At 38.6% G+C, this 15,568-nt stretch overlaps 1 protein-coding gene across 6 annotated transcripts in view; it reads left to right on the top strand.

Moving 5' to 3' along the window:
• The first annotated feature begins 1,729 nt into the window (after window positions 1-1,729).
• Window positions 1,730-15,568, top strand: part of LOC108737030 (RING finger and CHY zinc finger domain-containing protein 1) — a 45,200-nt gene continuing 31,361 nt past the window's right edge. For 2 of the 6 annotated variants that reach the window (XM_025980539.1, XM_025980535.1), the window contains exons 1-3: window positions 1,730-1,784; window positions 13,340-13,443; window positions 13,563-13,724. In XM_025980539.1, the coding sequence (XP_025836324.1) occupies window positions 1,745-1,784; window positions 13,340-13,443; window positions 13,563-13,724 (306 nt within the window). In that variant the 5' untranslated portion in view covers window positions 1,730-1,744. Of the gene's footprint in view, window positions 1,785-12,975; window positions 12,994-13,097; window positions 13,284-13,336; window positions 13,444-13,562; window positions 13,725-15,568 lie in introns of those variants that run through there. The other 4 variants (XM_025980538.1, XM_025980540.1, XM_025980537.1 and 1 more) reach the window with 4 other exon arrangements.

Raw genomic sequence — 15,568 nt, 5'->3', positions numbered from 1 at the left:
TTATGTTGTAGACAAGATAAAAGGGTGGATTTTAACGTAACCGATTTTAATGAATTTTTGTGTGTATGACTATTAAATACACATATTTTATATTTTTATAGGATCATCATCATCATCAATATTTGAGTCAAACGAAAAATTGGATTCCATTTCGCATGCAAGTAGTTCAGAACAGAGCATGCATTTGTAATCTTAAAGAAACAATGTTTTCAGTTTTTCTCGATACCGGAGCTAGTGCAAATATCGATAGCGTTGCATTAGTGCCACGACGAATACAGTGAAATTCAAAAACTTTCTGAATTTAGCTCCGCCAAGAAAAAATGTCACAACTGCTGAGAAATTAAGTTTCTTCTCTGTCGGCCCTATCCAACCCTCGGGTGATAAAAATAGTTTGCCTTTTGATGGAAATCGAGTCTACTACCGAAAGTTATCAACAGGAACTTCAATCATAATCTGCATCTTATTCTTTAGAATTAAATAACCTATTTTGAACTGCCTATATGTTTTTTGCGTCTGACGATGCGCAGAAAGAAGAAGGAGGAAGAAGTCCATTTATTAATGGTGTTACTCCGTCTAAAAAAACATATTTACGACTAACTCGTCAAATACGAGCAAAGCCACATTCATCATATCACACGAAAGAATATGCAAGAGATTTCCAATAGGCATCTGGTCCTGAAAAGAATCATTGATATAATACTATTTATATCTAAACAGGGCATTGCTTATCTTGGAAAAAGTTAGGCCTTGTACTCGTTAACAGACATCGTCGATGGCCAGAACCAGAATCACGGAAATTATTTAAATTTAGTTGTCCTTTTATCGAAATATGATTCAGTTCTTAAGGTCCACATATCTGAGGCAATTATTGAAAGTATGAAAAGAAAAAACTCGGAAAAATGTAAGGGTAGAGGTAAGCTTGTTACGTAAGCCTGTTACCTTTTTAGCAGAAACAAGAAATCGGTATAGGTATCCAGGCGGCGAAATCTTTTAGTCTCAATGTGGATTATTGTTAGGATGTTGACAATGTTGACCAGGCTGCGATTTGCGTGCGCTATGTTAAAAATGGGATCCCACAACAACGGACGATTCCTCTCCGGAAATCAACAGGAGAATATTAAATTCTTGTAAACAATGAATTAGCCCAGTTAGGCTTAAATTTGCAAGATCTTATTAGCGTTTCATTTGATGGCAGGCAGGTATAATGGTCTTCAAGCAAAACTAAAGGAAGAAGTGTCAAATAAAAGAAAATGTTTAATAAGGATGCCGCTTGTTGGGACTCCTAATGACACATTAAATGTCGATCGAGAATTTCTGTCAAAAAAACTGGAATATTTTGCAAATAGTTTTAAGGAACTGTCCAAAACACTTTGGGATGAGTACGTTTCACCTAGGCAGCATAAGCAAGACATGAGAATGACTGATTCTCAGAGTGAGGAAGAATAAGATAAAGATATTTTAGACAAAACAGCAAAGACGCCATGTGTTTTTCCAAAAATGGTTTGGACGTCTGTCAAAGCTGTATACCATGTTCATATAAACTTTTATCACAATATAACATGCATATCAGCACGTACCCCACCTTATAAGTTGCATATAGTGTAATTAACAATTTTGTACACGCATGTGACTTGTGAAAGATGATTTTGAACGTTGAAGCACATTAAAAGGAGATTTAGCTCTCTGGGGCAAGAACTGTTGGATTCGTTGATTATATTAAATACAGAATCGAATCTAATCAAGGATGACGAGAACAAAAGGTTTTACGGCCGAGTTATTAACAGGTTAGCAGAAAGTTCTCCTCTTTTAAAAAAATGTTGATTGGCTAGCTTCATATTTCTTATAATATTGGAACTGTACTACTACCTAATATATATCGTTGAAAATTAATAATTTGTGTATATCATTATTTTCCGATAGTATCCCATCTATCATTATCCAGTCTCGAGTTCCGGGTTTGTGGGAAGCCACCCGCGCCCTTCCGACCTAGTCCGACCTTGATCAGATTCATATTGCAGCCAGCACGAGCGTGCGATCGGACACACGTGTACGTGGGCGGCTTATCGATTTATCGACTACCGCGGGCGCCTTTCTTCATGTGCGCCGTATTTGTAAATGTGTGTGTCGTATCTGCGTTCTGGGAAAGCAGTTAAGTTCAAAGAAAAAAAAACTATTCCGGTCGTTTCGAGAAGGTTCTCGAAAAGAAACAAAAGGTATTTAAAGGAAGAGATTATCGCCGAGAAGAAGTAGAAATAAATTGACCGTTGCAGAAGTGAATCAAGAAATAAATTGACAGTGAAATAAATAGCGCAGTGAAAAGTGATATATCAACATTAGTGTAAATAAATAGTTTTTGTCGTTATCAGTCTTCGACGTTAAGTTTGTTAAACCCACGAACACTACAAGTGGTGTCAGGTGTGAGGTTGAGTAAAAGACATTACAATGGCAAAGGAGTTGTAATACGAATTAAAAGTAGCCGAGTTAAGATGAGAATTGGAAGAACGGGATGAAGCGACAAACGGTAACAAAGCGGAACTTCAGTGACGGTTCGCGGAGGCGTTGAAAAAGGATGGCCATGATCCTGAAACGTTCCTTTTCGTAGACGAATTGTCGCAAATGATGAAAAGTTTGCAAAATAAATTGGAAGAAAATAGCAAAAGTTTGAAACGTGAATTGGAAGAAAATAGTAAAAGTTTGGAAAATAAATTGGAAGAAAATAATAAAAGTTTGAAACGTGGATTGGAAGAAAATAGTAAAAGTTTGAAACGTGAATTGGAAGAAAAATTTAATAAGAATATTCAAGAAACAGAAGAGAAGATAAAAGTGCTGGAAGAATTGATTCTTAATGGAAAGACAAAACCAATACAAGGAGATGTTGGCGCATCTAATACATTCAACGAAGCCAGCCAAGGAAGCGGTATAGAGTTAAGAACAAATGCATGTGACATTTTGAACACCCTTTCCCCGGAAGAATTGGCGGATTATGAACAGTTGGTAAAACGGTTAGAGTTGCGCTAAGGTGAGGCTCATTTAACAGCGGTACATCCAAATGAAAACTCGTCAGCAGAAACCAACGGAATCCCTACAAGAATTCGAGGCCGATATTGCGAGACTGTCTCGACTGGCCTATCCTAATATTGATGGACTTCGGGACAGTGACACTCAACAACGAATACGTCTTGACTGAACTAAGACCCTAGCTGATGCGTTGGCTCGTGCATTGGACTACGAAACTGTTAAACGGGCCTATAGCAAATACAGAAGGGTTTGGCTGAATGAAGAAGCAATTCGACGCGTCACGGTAATCGATAACGAGTGGTTACCTGAAAATATGAAACACGACCAAGAAAACGACCCAGACTTGAAGAAGGTGATGGAATGGAAAAGAGACGGAAACGACCAACGTGGCAGCAAGTTTCTTCCTGTACCCAAGTACTAAAATCGTTATGGGCTGAGTGGGACTCAATGGTTTTGGAGGATGGCATCTTGAAGCGTGTTGTTAAAAGTCCAGATGGAAAGGAAGATAGGAAGCAACTAGTTATTTCTCGAAACAAGGTTAGAGAGGTGTTGCAGTATCTTCATGATGGATCATCTGGTGGCCATTTTGGAGTGAATAAGACGCTTGGGAAAGTTCGAGAGCGATTTTACCGGGTGAACTGTAAGGAAGATGTCAAGAATTGGTGTAGGAAGTGTATCACCTGTGCCGCGAGTAATGGGTCACAGAAAAGGCCAAGGGCGCCAATGCGTCAATACAATGTCGGTGGCCCCTTCGAACGAATCGCAATTGATGTGGCGGGTCCATTTTCAGAGTGCGAGCAAGGTAACAAGTACATCGTGGTCGTTATGGACTATTTTACCAAGTGGATTGAAGCCTATGTTCTTCCGAACCAGGAGTCGGAAACCATAGTTGAGGAGCTGGTGAAAGAGTTCATCAGTCGTTTTGGGGTGCTCTTGGACTTGCATTCAGACCTAGGGAGGAATTTCTAATCGGCTTTATTCCGTGGAATATGCGAGCTCCTATGAATAAAGAAAACTAGAACTACTCCACTCCATCCACAATTGGACGGTATGGTTTAACGAATAAACAGGACCTTGATTGATGCTCCGATAAACCAACTTATAGAGACCTTTGAGACGCAGTAATAAAACTCCGCGGTCATCTTCTGGAGAATAACCTACAGAAGCTGGCGATTTCGAAACTGGACTGGACAACCTACTTGTGGACTGGACAACCTAGATGGGAGTATCGTACGGAACATGATCGAAGTCCTGTTCCGCCGTACTGGAATAGACATTATGGTTTGCAGTAATAGCCCGAATCGGACCAATCATGGCAAGACCTTGGACTGTTACTTCTATTCTCGGAGCGGATGTCGTGTAGAAGAGAACTGCAGATTCCTGCATGAACCTGCTAAACGGAAATTGAAAAAGTTTCGGGACATCCTTAAGGAGGGGGCAGTGTAAAGTACGTAAGTGTTTGTGTGCGATCGGGCATACGTGTGCGTGGACGGCTTATCGATTCGCCGACTAGCCGCGGGCGCCTTAGCATGTGCGGCGTATTTGTAAATGTGTGTGTCGTACCTGCGTTCTGGGAATGCAGTAAAACAGTTCAAAGAAAAAGAAACTATTCGGGACGTTTCAAGAAGGTTCCCGAAAGGAAACAAAAGAGTATTTAAAGGAAGAGACGATCGCCGAGAGGAAGTAGAAATAAATTGACTGCTGCAGAAGTGAATCAAGTAGAAATAAATTGACCGTTGCAGAAGTGAATCGAGAAATAAATTGACAGTGAAATAAATAGCGCAGTGAAAAGTGATATATCAACTTTAATGTAAATAAATAGTTTTCGTCGTTATCAGTCTTCGAAGTTAATTTTGTTAAACCCATAAACATTGCAATATCAATATTCAACCTTCACAAACCACCCCCTGCAATGAATAAAAAGTTGTGTATGATGTAAAACATTATTTTATGTTACTTTTATAGTGAATTGTTTGTTCTTAAAAAGAAGCTACATTGTTGTAGCTACGGTAGTGTTTGTTTTGCTATCTTGTTTCGTTTTGAAATTAGTGTTGATGATACAAGTTTTTGTTGAAGAATTAAAAGTGCGTCTTTTTGGTAAAGAAGTGAGTTAGTCTTCTTTTTTCTAAATTATTATTTTAAAATGACTCAAACTGTCGAAATATATTAATACTACGTAAATAAACAGATTTTCTCAGGGCTTACGCTTAGTTGCAATTTGTGAATTAATGGTATCCATTGTACGGTTAATGTTTTCCTCGTAAAATCGTAATCTTCAATTGCAAGGTGTTGTATGAATAAAGTAAATTCGTATATTGTAAGGAACTCTTATTTATTCAAATAAGTTTAGAATAACTACTTGTTACATATCATACAACAATTTTTGTTTAAAATGAACCCCGCAATCGGTTCCTGTTGTTGATTTGAGCATAAAAAGTTCTGCCCTTCTAACAGCAATTCAGCATCATGCAGCTTCTTACCGTTGGGCTATTTTCTACGTACAGTCAAATTTTCAGGTCAATCGGTATAATCTGAAAGAAAACGAAGGTACGAAACTTCAATCACTGCAGTAACCAAGTAACAGTAGACGTACACGTTGTTATTAGTGCTGTATTTTTTTTGCACACATTTTAACATGTAAGATTGCTACATAACTGCAGCAGGTTTATTGTTGAAAGTCGTTCATGTGAGATCATTATTGCTACTCTTATCAGCAAGGACGATTCATATTGTAAACACGTAACAATAAACATGCTGGCACGTATGCCAGTAAGAGGTCCACATTGCATTATAGTACATGTAGAAGTTACATAAAACGCACTGATGTTATATATAAAAGTACAATTTCTTGGGTCCCACGATTTTAGCACCTAATATGTGGAATTGACCAAAACTATCATTTGAAAGGCGAGAAAATGGTCATAAAACATAAATCGGTTTGATTAATTGGTCAGCGATAGAAAAAATTTTATCAAGCGTTTATCTTTATTCAATTATGAATTTTAGCACCTTATTTTTCAGAAATACAAAAAATAATAGCTTTATTAATAATTGGCCAGCTGAAATAAATTATTGATCAGATCAATTTTATTAAAAAAAAGTATTAAGTCGTGCAGACAGTTATGTACAAGCGCTGGGCCCCCAAACAATATCAGGGTAGTATCTAAGCGTAAGAATTACGAGTTGCTTCTATAAACTGAATGATGTGAGGGCATGATTTTTTTTCATTCCCTATTATTAATAATTTCAAAAATATTTAAAAAATACATAACACTTAAATACTGCCAGATTTTTAATAGAATTCTATGATTTTGTGGGATAATAATGATAAGAATATTGTCACTGAACACGATACTAGTTTATTTTTTAATTCGACAAGCTTTGTTGTACATGTGAACAGTTCGGATTGAGTAATCAGAATGCCATTTGTTTCTTAGTTATTTGCAAATTTCACCTCTGGCGCCCCGGGCCTGTCTGGTAATTCCCCACAACCAGTATTTGTTATTGTTTAGTCCAAGCCCATTCTCCTGGCGCCCTAAAAGCATGGTCCCAATCCACTGTTTATTTTTTTCATATACACTGGTTGTTGACAATACATCTGAACTATTTTATTGTTTATTTCACATTAAAATCTTTGAATGGTTATTCAAAACTTTTACATTTAAATCATATATTTACTAATGTGCTAAATCTACAAAACAATCATTATTAATATATTTTTAAAATTGAAATATTCGAATGATTAAAATTTTTACATCAATAAAATGTATTAATTTTTTAATCGAATATGCATTCATTTCTCTAGTAGTTTCCTTTTTATCTTCTGATTCCTGTGGCCAACGTCATTTCTAATATAAATTGCTGCCCTGATTTTGTTTGGGGGCCACAGCGGATGCGCACAACGGTCTACGCTACTTAATTGATTTTTTTTAAATAAAATTGATCTGACCAATAATTTATTTCGGCTGACCAATTATCAGTAGATCATTATATACCGAATAATACTATTATTTTTTGTTTTTATGAAAAATGAAGTGCTAAAATTCTTAATTAACCTTCAAAAGTTTAATGCTTAATAAAAATTTTTCTATTGTTGATCAATTAATCAAATCAATTGACCTTTTATGACCATTTTCGGACCTTTCAAATGGTATAATTGGTCAATGGAAATTCCACTTATGTGGTGCTAGGATCGCGGAGCCAATTGTTTGGCACTTTGTCAAGCGTGTAACGACTTGTACCATCACATTGGCGTGACAAAAAAACAAGATTGTTGTTCTGATATGTCTCAAACGCAATTATCTTCGACATAACTGCAAAGCCGACACTTCTTTCAAAGCCAATATAGGTAACAAAGTCGGAAATAACATTCACTTCTTTGTTTTTTTTTGTTTATTTTAACCTCGAGGAGGGGAAATCTTCTAAAGACACCCCCCAAGGGGGGTAGTGTCGGATTCACTCCTGGAGGGAGCACCTACCGACTAAAAACCCTTCTCGAGATGGTAGTTCAACCTAATGGTTATGACTACCGGGAGAAGATGGGAGAAGTTTGGGGAAGGGGAGAGGGTTGAGTGGGAGATAGGTAAAGAGGTGAGGGAAGGAGGTTGGGGAGATGAACTGCGAAGAGGGTGGCCCAACACTAAAAGGAAGGATGAGCACTCACGCTAAAAAGCGAAGCTAGAAAATGGCAGTGAGCGGAAGAGGTGGTAGTTCATTCTAGAAGGTGACAGGTCCTTCTAAAACAGTCATTTGGTTTTGGAAGGAAGGCAGAAAGTGCCGAGACAGACGGGGTCGGGTGACCTGTCACTGAAGTGCGGAGATTTGCCGGCTTCAGGAAGAGAAGGGAGACCGGTTTCTTTCAAAATCTGGAAGTTTTTGACGAACCAGGGGTAAAATAGAAAGAGGAGACTGTGGTAAATATTAATTAAAAATTGAAAGGAATACTCGCCCCTAATTACCACAAATAATTTTATATGAACGGACACGTGTTTCGCCCACTCCATACGTGGGCATTATCAACGCGAGACAGTCCGCTCATATAAAATTATTTGTGGTAATTAGGGGTAAGTAGTCCTTTCAATTTTTAATGAACCAGGGGTAGTTTAATGCTGAGCGAAGAATCCGCATGTAAGTGCCTTGTAGGAGTTGAAGGCGATGGGGAGGAGCGCATCCCCAGATGGGAATGGCATATGAGCAAATGCTCCTGATGATCGCGTTGAACGCGCGGATTTTTATTTGAAGGGAAACGGAGTTGTTCTGAAAGAATGACTTGAGGAAGACGAAGGCACCTAGGGCCTTGCCACGGGTGGCCAAGATGTGTTTGCGCCATAATAGGATTCTATCGAAAACGACGCCAATGTATGTGACGGAAGTGCTCCATTCGATGGGGTTGTTGTTTACTATAATAAAGGGTGGTTTACGATGCCTACGAGTGAAGAAGATTACTTCCGACTTGGTCTCGGTGATGGAAAGTTTTCATTTCCGGTACCAATTTAGGAGCAGGGGCAGAAATTTGTTAATTCTAGCGGAGCATTGTAGAATGGTCTTTGTAGAATCTATAAGGGCAATGTCGTCGGCGTAAAGGGCCGTGAGAATAGTGGGGTGGGACGGAATGTCTGCGCAGAACAGGTTGAACAGAAGGGGCGATAATTTTGAGCCTTGGGGTACGCCGGCCGTGACTGGTCTGCTGGGAGAAAGGGCAGAACCAACTCGGACACGAAGGGATCTGTTCGAGAGGAAGGACCTTATTACCCCGATAAGGGAATGTGGGGTGTTGAGGGCGATAAGTTTTGAGATGAATCCTTCGTGCCATACTCTGTCAAAGGCTTGTTTAACGTCCAGAAGAAGCATGGCGGTGTGAAGACGTTTGTTAAGGCTATCGGAAATATGTTCATAAACACGGAGGAGCTGTTGGCCAGTGCCATGGCGGCGGCGGAACCCGTATTGGGATTCTGGAAGGATATTGTTTCGCTCCACATGCTCGAGAAGCCGGTCGAGTAGTACAGATTCTGCTACTTTGCTCAGAGAACTAAGCAAGCTGATAGGCCTGTAGCTTGAGGGAGAACTGAGAGGCTTCCCTTTTTTGGGGAGGCAGATGACGATGGCTTCTTTCCAGAACGAAGGGAAGTGGTGGAGCAGCATGATAGCGTTTATGATGTACAGAGAGCGGTAACGTGTTTTGGCGGTAGGGCTTTTAGGACGCCGTTGGGGATTTTGTCAGCGCCTGGGGCTTTTCTTGATTTCAGAGATCGGATAATAAGGTGAACTTCACGGGGGGAGGCAGGCTTGAAATCAGGATCAATGGGGTGAAGTTTTGAGCTGTGGCTTTGGTATGCTCATGAAAGACGGCGAGATCCACAGGGCTTGGTAGTGGAGAGCATTGGAGGCAGAGAGAGTCTGCGAAAACTGCAACCTCCTCTTCGTCTGAACAGTAGACAGTGCCGGTTTGCTTTAGGGGTGGAAGGTGGGGAGCTCTGTTTCGAAGAGAGCGGATCACTTTCCAAGTACTTTGGGGGTGTGTTTCTGCTTGCGAGATGTAATGGTCGAAAGAGGCGCTGCAGACTTCCGTAAGGCGAGATTTAAGTTCACGCTATATGGCATTTAGTTCGGCACGGTGAACGGGATTGCGGTGCCTTTGCCATAGGTGACGAGTCCTGTTTTTCCTTTTGAGAAGGGCAAGAATATCCGGAGGTAGTATTTTGGTCGTGGTCGAGTTGGGACGGGAAGATGTGGAGAGCTCGATGGCGTCGGTAATCTTGTTTGACAGGAGAAGTTTCAAGGATGTAACGGAGATGTAGCCAATCTAGAGAAGTTATTGGTTTTGGTGGATTAAGAATTGGGCGGCCGACTTCTATTAGGACCGGAAGGTGGTCGGAATCTAATGCGTCTAGCGCGATCGGTTCAGCGGAAAGGTTGACAATTTTCGTGACGAAGATGTCCAAAATATCAGGTTGCTGTCTAGTAGGGGCGGGAATGAAGGTGGGAGAATTTGGAGCTTCAGTTGTTAGATTGAAGTCCATACTTTTGGCAAGAAGTGATATGCCTTTAATATTCGACTTGGTCGGGATGTTTTGGTGGAAAAGAAGCGGTAGTTCTATGAAATTACGCTCTGAAGGTGGTGAGTAAAGGGAAAATACCTTGAGAGGGCCGGATGTGAGAGATACTTCAATGCCGGCGATTTCTAAAGAGTTTGTAGCAGAAGGGACAGGCTTGTGTTTAACAGAGTTCCTAACAAGAATGAGTACACCGCCGCCTCTGGAATTTTCACGGTCCCTTCTGTAGGTCGTGAAATTTGGGACGAAAAGTTTATGGTTGTGAGCAAGGTGAGTTTCGGTGATGCAAGTAACACCGATCATCGAGGAAGTGTTTGAGTTCGATCAATTTGTTTTTAATGCCACGGGCGTTTCACGTGACAATACGAAGGTGGTTTGGGAGGGTTGCGTTGCTCATTGGTGATTCTGTAAGACGGCGACTAAGCTGGCTACCATCGTTTGGACGATAGCCTGAAGTTTCTGTTCTAAGGGTGCGGTTGCCTTAGACACAGAGGGGGTGGGGGTGCTGATCTTACTGCTCTGGCGTAAGATTTTTGGGGTATCGACGTTGCGGGAGTAGCTTGCGGGCGAAGAGTTGGTTGAGTAACCTTTGGAGCTGTTAAGGATGGGGCTGGGGTGATAGCCTTCACGGAGGGTGCGGTTCTCTTAGGAACTTTGGGACAGCCGCGGTAAGTGGCATGATGGTTGCCCTTACAGTTGGCACTGGTGGGGGTGGCGTCCTTTTTGTCCTTGGGCTTACATTCGGCGGTAACGTGATTACGGCCGCAGAAGGAGCAGACCCATGCTGCATGGCAATAGTTGGCTGTATGAAAGAATTTCATGCAACGGCGGCATTGTGGGACGTCTTTTGATGCTCTTTTAGGCTCAACCTTGACATTGAGCCCGCAGAGCTTACCAATATTGAAAATTGTCTTGGAGTTTTGGGCGGATTTGTCCAGACGGACGGACACAAGGGGTCAGATTTTGCCACCGTTGGACATACGGTGGACGCCACGGATAGAAAAGCCTTTTAAAGCCAGTTCGGAAGTATTTCGTCGTCGGTAATATATTCACAAACTCCACGGATAATGACATGAAGGTCTCTGTCCTGTTGGAGCTGGTTAGTGGAAAATTCGACCTTTGATTCGCCGAGAAAGGAAGATAAGCGACGGAAGTCGTCAACGGATTTTGGGTAGACGCGGATGCAATCCTGGGTATTAATTGCTCGGCGGGCGATGATACCGTTCCTGTCCATTTCGCGGCGGATTTTTGGCCAAAGGGATTTTTGGCGATGGCAGCGGAAAGCCGTCGGCGCTGGCGGCGGGTGGATCCGAATTCCCAATAATAATTTGGGAAGAAGTGGCTGAAGTGCTAGGAGGAATGTCTTCAGCTATTGGGGTTGGGGATGCTTTTGATGAATAATGCCTAAGGTATTCATGGATGGTGGCGAGCTTGGCCTGAAGGTCGTCGGCTAGGGTCATTATTTCCGCAATGGAGAGACCCTCCAAGAATGCGGGGCTCTTGGGGTAAGCCATTCTAAGAATGGTTTGTGGCAGATATCGGGAATTGTTGTTATGGGACTTATTCGTGAAGGTATATACAAATAGAAGGACATCGATAGGGACGTTGCATACTCGGTCTCTAAGAACTGAAGGACAGTTAACTTACCTGATATTCAGCTGGACTGGTGTTGGGAGTCCAACGGTGAACAAACGTCGTATTACTGTATCGTCAATCAGTATTAAATACGACCGCAAATATAATAGCAAGACGAATGTGTTGTAAGGTCCTATACAAGTGCGTAAAATAGGACGTTATACATAACCCAAACTCCCACGTCACAGCAATGTACGTACGTCACAAAATATCGAATAAAATTATGAAAGCTGAAAGTCGCAGGACAATATATAAAGCAAATCGCCAGTATAAGTTTTCCCTTATTCTTACCGTATTGACGTAACTACCCTTACAAACGTCGATTTCCGGTGTTTATATTACTTGACATTGCTACGGGAAAAGTCATGTAGTATTCCTAATAAGCCTTTTTTTGTAATTGTAACATTTTTTGATACTGGTACTGCGATTTACACTGATGAGGAGGTCGCAAATTCTCAATTGTGGGTAAAAGCAATTTCCATTTCGAAGTTTAATGACAGTAAATGTACAATCGTCCCACCATCCCTTCAAAATCGGATACACACATTAAACGGATTTCCAGCCTTGTAGAATTCCCTCCACAATGAAGGATTGTCTTTCCCACCCCAAAAAAACTTGTTTCTTGTTTCTTTCGGAAACATTTGCAGTCATGCTGCACGAAATGCTGGCCTCACTGCAGCGGCTTTTGTTACTTCCTTCAAAGCGCTCATCATCAACAATGTCTTTTAATCCCACAAGGAATTGTTGCAGGTTGTATTAACGACATTACGAAATTGTACCATTTTCTTTGAATTTCCAATATTAATCATATTATATAAAGTACAGGAACGATTACGACACGATCACATCCGTGATAACTGCGGTTTGTAAAGAAACTTGACGATTAATTACAAGAACAATTAACGGAAACCAGTACAGTGAAATATAGGTAACATTTTTTTTCCTGTTTTTTTTTGCAACGGCTTATTGGTGGTGTTGCTATAACAAACTATTCTATTGCAGGTCACACTTTACTGCTACGGTTCATAGTGAACAGATTCAACAATTGTCAAGTTACAATTGTTTTCTTCAATTGTTAAGAGGATTGCTTGTTTCTTGTCAATTATTCACTTAATCCTTTATTTCCCTTTAAAATACAACAAAACAAATTTAAAAAAACATTTCAATTGCCCGCTTTTCGCTTTAGTTCAGTCGTCTCAGCGCCAGATGACACAACATCCGCGAGTCTCTTCTGTGATACACTTTAATCTCTTATCTATGGTGCTGAAAAGTCGTGCGAGTTTCAGTAGTAAGTAGTAAAACTTGTAAACTCATTATTAACTGTTATTAACTTTCTAACCTAGGTAGTTCCTATCTATGATAAGTTCTATCCTATAGTTCCGTTTATCCGTTTTTATTTATGGTTTTGCCTTTATGTATTACAATATGATTACAATCAATTACAATGTATTCTTGTCTATGAATGTATTATTGTAATCAAAATAAATAATTTATTAATACGTTCAAATTTTATCTACGGTTTAAATATATTTATATATTTACTGTATATTGGGATCATATTTTATAAATTTGCGAAAGGTTAGTTATACTTCAAGTAACTAGTGCAATAAATTAAAGTATTTATTTTGAAGTAGTAAATTGTAGGAAAATGTCTTTAACACCAAGAGCAGAAGGCCCCCCTGAAGAGGCAATAAAATCTCCTGGTTGTGCACATTATAAAAGAAAGTCAAAATTTGTTGTAAGTGCTTTTATTTTATATTGCTAGTTAAGTCTAGTTTTAATATTTTTAGGAAAATATTTTCATAAAAATACATTGATATGTAGCATTCATGTAGATATAACTTTTTTTTATTTCAGACTCCTTGTTGCAATAAAGTATATACTTGCCGATTTTGTCATGATGAACGAGAAGATCATACAATGAATCGAAAAGAAGTTAGTGAATTAATATGTACATTGTGCGACACACGTCAACCAGTGCAAGCCGAATGTCAGAACTGTGGAATACGATTTGGAAAGGTAGTTTTGCTTTTCAAAAATACTATTAAAGTTTAGTAATATAGTAAGTCTTGATTTTGACTCACTAAATTGTGGGTTCAGTGGTTACTTTTAGCTTACAATTAGGTAAATACTTTTCAAATGGCACCACTCGCAACACATTGTTCCAATAGCAGCTAATATTGTATTTGGAGCTTCATTTATGAGGGGTGAACTTTTAAGCACCTAATATAATCTAGGTTAGGTGAGGATTTTAATTTACTACTAAAATGGGTCAAAGGCTAACTAATTTTCTGCTTTTCAAAAAGATATTATTCGACTTCAATTCAGTAGGTCCGAATGGGAAAGATTATCATTATTATAGTAAAATTGACAAAGATTTATTACCATTCAAAAACTATACGTAAACAGGTATATTTTAGCATAAATCTCAAAAACAACAGTATATTAATATTCCAAGCTTCCATAACAGGAAAATTTAGGTCGTAGTATACTTAAGTATACTATTGGAATTATAAAAGCTTATGATAATACTAAGAAACTTCTACAAGATCGAGTTAGATTAATAAATGTTTATTTAAAATAAAAAAGAAAATACCCGCCACCTTGGATGGCGTAGATTTGTATACGCAGACAGAAAAATTAGATAAGTTCTGGAAAGAGATCAGGACCAAAAATTGCTGTTAGTTTAAACTGTGATAATGTGCTTCACTTTTCTTGTATTCAGAAAGAGAAAGGTATTTTACATATAAAACGCTATCTTATAAACTTCTATTATAATGAGTACATCACCAACAACGCAAATGTTGACAAGAAAAGTTTTTAAAACTTAAAAACAAAATGTGATTAATGCTGTATGGGCTTGAATATGGAGTATGGAAAATATTTAAAACAAATCGAAAGTTTATCCAAAGAAATAAATCTAAATACTGGCGGAATATCAATAAATGAGGAATATATGGTTTATAACGATATTCTGAAGAAGAAAATCAGTAGAGTTAAATGATGAACTAAAAAAATGTATAACATTTTAAAAGAATTACTATAAACGGTGAAGGACTAATCAAGAAACCTTTATGCCAATGTAGCAGTCACATCAAAAAACAATTTAGAATTGGAACAAACACCAGAAATCACTATACAAGTCAGAAATGAAAACTTAAACTTGGAACTACTTCACAAACTACTTTAAGACAATCTTAAAGTTACTTTCGTAAGATACAAGCAACATGGGAAAAAGGGAGGAATAAATATTGAAACCAACATCTCAATAAATAATACTGAAGTTCTAGAGAAAATAGATTAGAATAAAATGAAACAATTAGCTGAAAGTGTAAATTGGAGCTCTTGCTGAAATCAATGATGTAAACAATGCTACTGAATTCAAAGATTGACTGAATTAAGAGAAAGCTCAATTATTAAAAGTGTGAAAGTTAAAACAAAAAATAGACCAAGGAAAGATTGTGGGTACCTAACTAGTTCGATTATTAAATGTTATAATAAAAAAGACAAATTGTATAAAATCTGGAAAAACGATTCAAAAATACTCTAAAAAAGTCGTAGCAGAAGTGAAAGATAAATTTTACTCAAAATAAAGAGAATGTTTTAAAAATTTAAAAGATCTCTGGGACTTTATAAATAAAAATATTCATAGCAATTAAAAAATAATTAGTAAATACACTAAAATTATTTATATCAAGGAACACGACAAAAAAAAACACCTACAAAAGTACTATAGCAAGTTGCTTCAATAATTATTTTATGAATTCCAAAAATCTAACAAAAAATTTCCCTGATAATTGCCCTGAATGTAATCTGACTACCCCTAATCATTTGATTTTCCTTGAAGCAAGTCATTGTGCAGA

This window comes from Agrilus planipennis, unplaced genomic scaffold, assembly GCF_000699045.2.
Source record: "Agrilus planipennis isolate EAB-ADULT unplaced genomic scaffold, Apla_2.0 scaffold113, whole genome shotgun sequence".
In the NCBI taxonomy this organism is placed as follows: Eukaryota; Metazoa; Arthropoda; class Insecta; order Coleoptera; family Buprestidae; genus Agrilus; species Agrilus planipennis.
Note: the sequence above shows the minus strand (reverse complement) of the source record. Positions and strands in the feature narration are given on the sequence as shown.